At 43.1% G+C, this 7,809-nt stretch overlaps 1 protein-coding gene across 4 annotated transcripts in view; it reads left to right on the top strand.

The window, feature by feature from the left end:
- The first annotated feature begins 258 nt into the window (after positions 1 to 258).
- Positions 259 to 7,809, top strand: part of ASH2L (ASH2 like, histone lysine methyltransferase complex subunit) — a 28,907-nt gene continuing 21,356 nt past the window's right edge. Inside the window, exons 1-5 of one of the 4 annotated variants that reach the window (XM_082608880.1) lie at positions 259 to 591; positions 1,248 to 1,314; positions 1,428 to 1,579; positions 4,526 to 4,614; positions 4,896 to 4,990. In XM_082608880.1, the coding sequence (XP_082465006.1) occupies positions 404 to 591; positions 1,248 to 1,314; positions 1,428 to 1,579; positions 4,526 to 4,614; positions 4,896 to 4,990 (591 nt within the window). In that variant the 5' untranslated portion in view covers positions 259 to 403. Of the gene's footprint in view, positions 592 to 881; positions 1,031 to 1,247; positions 1,315 to 1,427; positions 1,580 to 4,525; positions 4,615 to 4,895; positions 4,991 to 7,809 lie in introns of those variants that run through there. The other 3 variants (XM_082608878.1, XM_082608879.1, XM_082608881.1) reach the window with 3 other exon arrangements.

Here is a 7,809-nt window from a genome sequence, read left to right as displayed (position 1 = left end):
AGACGTTTCCCACGTCTAACGGTGAGGAACGTCTGCAATGCACATCACAGCGTTCAAAGCCTCTAGGCTGCCAGCGCTCTCAAGGCGCCTCATCTGCGCGGTGATTTCGTCCCGGTCACAAAAATGCGCAGCGTCCACACTGAAATGAAGCGAGTCCTAGAGGAAATCCAACTAGTAATCTCACCTCCTCCGCCTTCACGTGGCTCGGTCTGTAGCTACCCAGCCCCAAGGCCCCGCCCACCTCTGTCGGCCCTCCAGACCTTAAAGCGGGCTTACAGAGCGCCTTCCCTTGGCAGGCGGTGTACTCACTGAGAGTCTTTACTATTTGGAGGTTAGAGGGCCAGGGAGCAACTCGCGCGAGACGCAGACAGTATTCTCGCGAGAAGTCTGGAAGGCGGCAGTGATGGCGGCGGCGGGAACCGTACCCGGCCCGGGAGTGAATGCAGGACCTGGGCCGGCAGTGGCTGCAAATGCAACACCGGCAGAAGAAGGGGAAACGAAACCGGTAGTAGCGGTAGCAGCCGCTCCGGCCGGGGAGGGGACGTCTGCTGCTCCAGCCGCGGAGCCTGGCTCTGGAGAGGCCGAAAGCGGGTGAGACGTCCTGCAGCCCGAGGAGGACGGAGGGAGGGAGGGAGGGGGACAGGGGAGGGAGGGGGAGGGGAGGGAGGAGGGAGGGAGGCAGGCAGGCAGGCCCGCCCCTCTCGGAATCCCGCGGCTCCCGGGAGCCCTCCTGCCCGCCCCTTCCGAACCCAGGTCCTGCGGCCAATGGCTCTCCCTGCTCCCTCCCGGACCTTAGTCCCGCCCGCCGCTTGGCCTGTCCCCCAAGTTTCTCCTCCTACCTCCCGGCCCTTTTACCCCATCAGGGTGCTGATAGGTCACTTTCTAGCAGGAACCTTTCAGAAATCCCAGAGAGGAAACCACTTTGCGCTGCCAGACTGGCGGAAGTAATGGTCCCTCTGAAAACAGAGCGGAAAAGCTGCATCTCTTCGAACCTCCCCCAGGACCAGTTCCATCCTCTGTAGACTTGTCTGTAAGGGCCGATTAGGTTTCCTTGATACCCCATGGGCTTGCGTTTATCTTGGTCGCATTCTTCCTAATGCTGGGCATCCAGTCTGAGAACAGTCTTTGCTGAAAAAAGTAGGAGTGTGAAGTTGAGCTGCACTTTGATCATCATCTTTGGGAATAGGCGTTTTCAGGTGTGTTTCTCTTAAAAATTCTTCTTTCTGAGTGCTTTCTTTATTTTACAGGGATGCAAACTCAGTTGATGTAAGTGGTGGCTTGGAGACAGAATCCTCTAATGGAAAGGATACACTAGTAAGTATTCCTTTTGGATGTTTGCAGAGCAAAATAGGGTTGGTTTTTAAAGTTTTTAAGCGAATCAAAAATACAGTCAGGTCAACTAACTTGATACTCTCATGGCTCTGTGGACACAGGAAGGTGCTGGGGATACTTCAGAGGTGATGGATACTCAGGCGGGCTCCGTGGATGAAGAGAATGGTCGCCAGTTGGGAGAGGTGGAGCTGCAGTGTGGAATATGTACCAAATGGTTCACAGCAGACACCTTTGGCATAGATACCTCGTGAGTATTTTTCGTAGACTTTGTAAGAATCACTTTGTAAATTTTAGATCTCAACACGTCCAACAGTCGAATAGTCAGCGTGTAGGCAAACGTAAATGCGTAGTATTTCCTGTGTCTCCTGATCCCTGTTCAGTGAGTAGTAGGATTTGAATCAGGAATTGTTTTAATAGCCTGAGCGTGTCTTCTGTCCACTAAGGGCAAGCCCTTAACAGGTATAATGATAGTTATTATCCCTGTTCTTGCACTTAGGACCTGGACGGGAGACAAACCATGTAATTACAAAGCATTAAATAAACAAATTTGAGACAATGTCATTTAAACCTTCTATTGGGTATTGTGGATTTGGGGGAAAGGGTTGGTGTGTATGGTGGAAAAAGCCTGATGTCAAAAATTTGAGATGGCCAGTCCTCTTCATGCCTGAACCATCCTTTTTTTCCTTTTGGTTTCTAATTCACTCCCTTCAGGTGTCCTGAATTCTCTCCTCAGCAAAACCAATTTCCAGTCTTTACACGTCTTCTAGTGAATTAAAATCATTTTATGAACGATTGAGAATGAAATGCTCCTTTACTTATTCTGGGGATTCGGTCAACAGCTAGCAAGGCAGCATTACTGACTCACTGTCTATGGAAATAACTATACTGCTCCCTCTCTGGGGTGTTCTTTATGGTCCGTATTATACAAATAAATTTAGATAAGACTGTCTCAGAACAGGGCTGCGTTGTTAATTCTGAAATTAACCCCCCTTGGATGGGTTTGTGAAGAAATAACCTTCCTTTATAATTTGATGACTGCTTTCTAGTAAAAAAAGTTAAAGAAATACTAATGTTCTGGTTAATATGTGACTCGTGAGCAAGGATAGAATGTTTAAAAAAGAAAGAAAATGACTGAAGGATCAGGAAGAAGTGATCTTGGTAGAAAGATCTATAGGGAAAATATATAAGCTGGTCAGTTAGAAAAGACCTAAAATTGGGCCACTTTGGCCAAGGAGAATTTGTTTGGATAAACAGGGCCTAGGAAAGGAAATTTATCAGAGTGATCATGTGGAGCAATCCAGCAGTGAATCAAACCACAGTTCAGAGGTTTGGTAGAGACCAGTTTGTACCTGAATTTGAGAAGTTATACCTAAAACCCAGCAGGTGGGACAGATTATCGTTTATGGCTGAGCTGGAGGAAGTGAGTGAGCTAGCAGGTATGAAAAAGGCTGCTCTAAACACCTGATTGTATTTGAATTAGGTAACTGTATACCTGCCTATCTCTTCTGTAAGGGAGCTTATCACAATGGCCTGTTTAGTGGAAGGGGCTCTAGAGAGAGGTAAGGGTAAGGGAACTCGATCTTAACAGTCATAAGGATATTTCTTAATCCCTTGAGTGGTGGCAGTAGACACACACTTGGGAGCATCTCTTTAAGGATACCTTAAACCAGTTTCAGCAAAGTCCAAGAAAAACCTGCCTTTATTTTGATTTCTTCTCTTCCAACTTAAACCAGTCTTTTGTTTTTCTTTTACGTTCTCCTTTTCAGGACCAAGCTCTCCCTGTACTTTTCCAGTCACCCAGTACAGCCACCACACTTCTCTAATGCATGGTTCCTGTTAGCCCTCAGTCTCTCCCTCCACCAGTTTCTTCCTCTCTACCTTCAAACAGGCCTTCTCTTGCCCCCAGCTCACCTCTTAGAAGATTTCCTCTATGATACAAGCAGTCTTAGTGGTTAGGACTCCTTTTATTTCATGCCCGCCCCCATCAAATCAGCTACCAAGCTTGAGCAATTTTTTTCTTCTTGTACACTTGCTTGTCCTTTCCATTTTTATTGTTTCACTCGAGGTGAGGACTTTTTTTTTTTTTTTTAAACCATCTGCTGGAACTGCTACAGAAGCTTCTTCCATATTCCCGTTTCTAATCTCTTCCCCCCTTCAGACCCATCCTATCACCAAACTTACTGCTTTCACAAGGTGGCCTCCCCTTCAAGATGTTCCTGTAAGAACAAGAGGCATGTAAGGCCTCTTGTACAAGTACAAGAGGCATGTAAGGCCTCTTGTACTTCTTACCTTTCAAGCCTTATCTTTCACCGTACCCCCGACAACTCCCCTCCCCTGGCCAAACTTGTGTACACCGGTTTGCCCCTTTGCCTCCTAGTTTGCACTTTCTCATCTCTACAGAAAATAGTTTGCCTGTAGAAAAGAAGACCAACTCATCTTTCCAAACCCTAACTTGTGTCCTCAAAAAATCTTCCCTAACTCTTAAATCTGAAGTTACTTCTTGGGTCCTTTAAACTCTTAAATAAGACTATCATCTGTAGGATTCATTTGGTAATGAGGCAAGTAATGTTTTGTGACTTCTGTGTTGTTCTCGAATAATTATTTACATTTAAAAATTAATCTTTTTATACCTGTCTGCCCTTTCCAACAATGGTATTGGCACTTTACGAAGATACTTGAATATAATATAAATACAGATATTTAAATGTAAAGATATTTAGAGAGACTACTTTGTCTTCTTCCACAAGTCACCTGGTATACTCTTTTAGGTGCTTACAAACTATAATAAACTAGCTTGGGTAGCGCTCAGGTCAGAACCTTGCAGATGCCGAATTATCAACTATAGTGGATAATGTCTTACTAAATTTTTGTGACAGAAAAATCCAGGTATTTGTAAAAATATGAGCCCTGTTTTGGTGACTTTTTTTTTTTTTTTTTTGACCCTGCTGCGCAGCATGTGGGATTTTAGTTCCCCGACCAGGGACTGAACCTGTGCCCCCTGCAATGGAAGCATGGAACCCTAACCACTGGACCGCCAGCGAATTCCCTTGATGACCTTTTTAAGTTTTAAGAGTATATTAATACATTAGCGTTATTATGTAACTTTCACGGAGGGAAAGGATCCCCGTTGATTTACTTCTCATAAGCGTGTGTTCAGAACTTCACTAATTTGCACAATTTGGCTGTTCTCCAGATCCTGTCTACCTTTCATGACCAACTACAGTTTCCACTGCAATGTATGCCATCATAGTGGGAATACCTACTTCCTCCGGAAGCAAGCAAGTAAGGACAAACTCCGGAGTACTGCAAAGTGACTGTCCTCTGGTTAGCTGGCAAAGAAAAGGGATTTGGGCTCAGCAGAATCGGGAAACCTTTGCTTGGTAGCTGGTAGAAGTTACCTTGGGGCTGAGCTCTGAATAATTGCTATTGTCCGTTTCAGATCAAATGATGACTCTATTCTTTGCTGCCGTAGTTGTTAATCTGTGGACCACCTAGTTGAATATTCTTTTGGTAACAGGGATATATTACTACAGGCAACTTTTTCTTCCTTTTTGTTTTCATAGACTTGAAAGAAATGTGCCTTAGCGCTTTGGCCAACCTAACCTGGCAGTCCCGAACACAGGATGAACATCCGAAAACCATGTTCTCCAAAGATAAGGTAGAGATAGAATTATTGTAATTGCAATGATGCCAAAGAATCAGGAGGAACTTCTAAATACAGTGGACCCTTGAACAGCATGGGTTTGAACTTCACTGGTCCATTTATGTGCAGATTTTTTTCACTACGTACATCCTACAGTACTACACATTTCAAGGTTGGTTGAATCCTTGGATGTAGAACCACGAATACAGAGGGCTGACTGTAAACCTACATGAGGATTTTTGACTGTGTAGACAGTCGGTGCCCCTAATCCCAGAGTTGTTCAAGGGTCAACTGTACAGTCTAACAGTAAGTTCTTTCCCCCCAATTTTTATGAATATATGACGAATTAAGGGGTTACCTTGTTCTCATTTCATGTGATTTACTAACTTCCTAGTGTGTGCTCATTGTGTCATTGGCTTAGCTGTTAGAAGGATGAATCCTTATATTAAAAAGTATATTTTTAAAAACAAGAAAGATAAATCCTTAAATAGTTTTGATTGGCTTTATAGAAACAAACAACTGTCTGTCCCACAGTTAATAATGAGACCTTGAGGTGAACCTTCTCAGCTTAGTTTGAGCTGTTTTTATGGACGCCAATCACAGATTTTGTCAGGGGAAAAGGCCAGTTTATTAAAAAGATTCATCCTTTATTGTTAAACTGGAAAACAGCAGGACTAAAGTCAGGACTCAGAATTAGATGATCAGCCCATCTGTGAGTCTTTCCTACTGGGACTCATGGTAACAAAATATGAGTTAAGTAAATTTTACAACTTTGGAGTTTACACTGTGACCTGGTATACATGCATATGTACCCACTCTCATTTAAAACTGAGGCACCCTCTGATCTTTTCCCTCTGCATGCTGATATTTTCTATTCTAGTCAATGCTAGTATTGACCTGCAAAATAGATTTTATACCCTACTAATTGACTGCAGCCTACAGTTTGTAAGACACTGGTTGGGGAATTCCCTGGCTGTCCAGTGGTTAGGATTTGGAGCTTCCATTGCAGGGGCCATGCTTCCACTGCAGGGAGCACGGGTTCGATCCCTGGTTGAGGAATTAAGATCCTGCAAGCTGTGCGGCCAGGCCAAAAAAAAAAAAAGAAAAAAAAGAAAGACACTGGTTGGTGTAAGGTATTTAGTGAGACGAATATATTCAGGATCAGACTGACCAGGGCCTTTTCTACTAAACAGAGAGGTTAGGACTTAATCCTGTAAGCCGGAGGAGTCAGCAGAGGGTCCCCCTCCCCACGCCTCACCCCCCCACCTCTTTTCCTACATTAAAAAGAACGCATTTAAATAGAGGTGTGCTGTGATTAGGTTTGCCTCTTAGTTTTTTTTTCCTCTAAATTGTTATTCTGAATTTTTCAAATATATAGAAAAATTCAAATAGTACAATGAACATCTGTTTATTCTTTATCTAGATTTGCCAGCTTTTACCATTTTGCTGTGTTTGCTTTATCTCCCCATATCTATATAGTCCCCCTAAGCTTATGTGAGACTAAATTGTAGATATTACACTTTACCCAATACTCTCTCATAACCACAGTACAGTGATCATACTGAAAAAACTTAATGTTGATGCAATACAACTATCTTAAATATACAGTTTATATTTTTGTGTAGTGAATGTATATTTTCTCAGTATTTTTATTGTCTAAATAATATCCATCATAGCCTTTTCTTCTATCCAGGACCTGATCAAGGATCACACATTAAATTTAGTTGTAATGTCTCTTTTATCTCTAGAATAGTTCCTTTATTTTACTTTGTTTTTTTAGTCTGCTATAACATTTGAAGTTTTGAAGAGCCTAGACCGTTATTTGCCATGATGCTCCTCAATTTGCACTTATCTGATTATTTCCTTATGATTAGGTTTGGGTTAAACATTTTTGGCAAGAATATTATGTAGATAGTGTGTGTTTTTCTGTGTATCACATCAGGAGACATAAGATATTGCTTTGTTTTATTATTAGTGATCCTAAATTTGACTACTTGGGTAAAGAGGTTATTTATTAGTCATCCTGAATTTAACTACTTGATGTTTCCATTGTAAAGAGACCCCTTTTTCTTTGTAATTATTAAGTAATTTATGGGGTAATACATCGTTTGTGTGAACGCTTTCAAGCAGTGGTTGTAGCAGCCATTGACTGTCCTAGCCTGAAGCAGTTAATAGAATGGTCATTGTAAACAGAATACATTTACTGGTTTACAGTTCTTCTGTAAAGAAGAGTCCTCCCCCCCACCGTTGTTGTTGTTGTTTTTAATTTTAAGAATCACTGATTTTTATAGTCCATTATGGGATTTCTGGATTTCTGATGCTCAGATTTGACCAGTGTAGACCCATCCCGGCTGACTCCTGACACTTTTTGATATGTCCCTCTTCAGTCTTTGAACTCTTCCTTACTTTCTGGAACAACAAAACATCCCAGTCTTCCCTTGTGCTTTGCCTGATTCAGCCTGGTTCCTTTTAGTAAAGATTTGGTGTTCACGGAACTGATTCTGGTGGAAGGTGTTAGCGGCGGACAAACTCTGGTGGACTGGGGGAGGTGGCCTAGGATGGGGGGAAGTTGGTGCCAGAGGATCAAGCTCAGAGATTGTTGTAGTCATGCAAGCAGGGACTGGCGAGGACCACAGTCAAAGCAGTGGGGGTGGAAAGGAGCCCTGATTGGTGAAAAGTTTCTGAAATTTAAAAATTCATTTAGTGGGACTTCCCTGGTGGTCCAGTGGTTAAGAATCTGCTGTTCCAGTTCAGGGAACACGGGTTTGATCCCTGGTCGGGCAACTAAGATCCCACATGCCGCTAGACTACTGAGCCCTCACACTCTAGAGCCC

This window comes from Mesoplodon mirus (genome assembly GCF_964341445.2).
Source record: "Mesoplodon mirus genome assembly, chromosome: 20".
In the NCBI taxonomy this organism is placed as follows: domain Eukaryota; kingdom Metazoa; phylum Chordata; class Mammalia; order Artiodactyla; family Ziphiidae; genus Mesoplodon; species Mesoplodon mirus.
The sequence above is the reverse complement of the archived record's forward strand: the minus strand, read 5'-3'. Positions and strand labels throughout refer to the sequence as shown.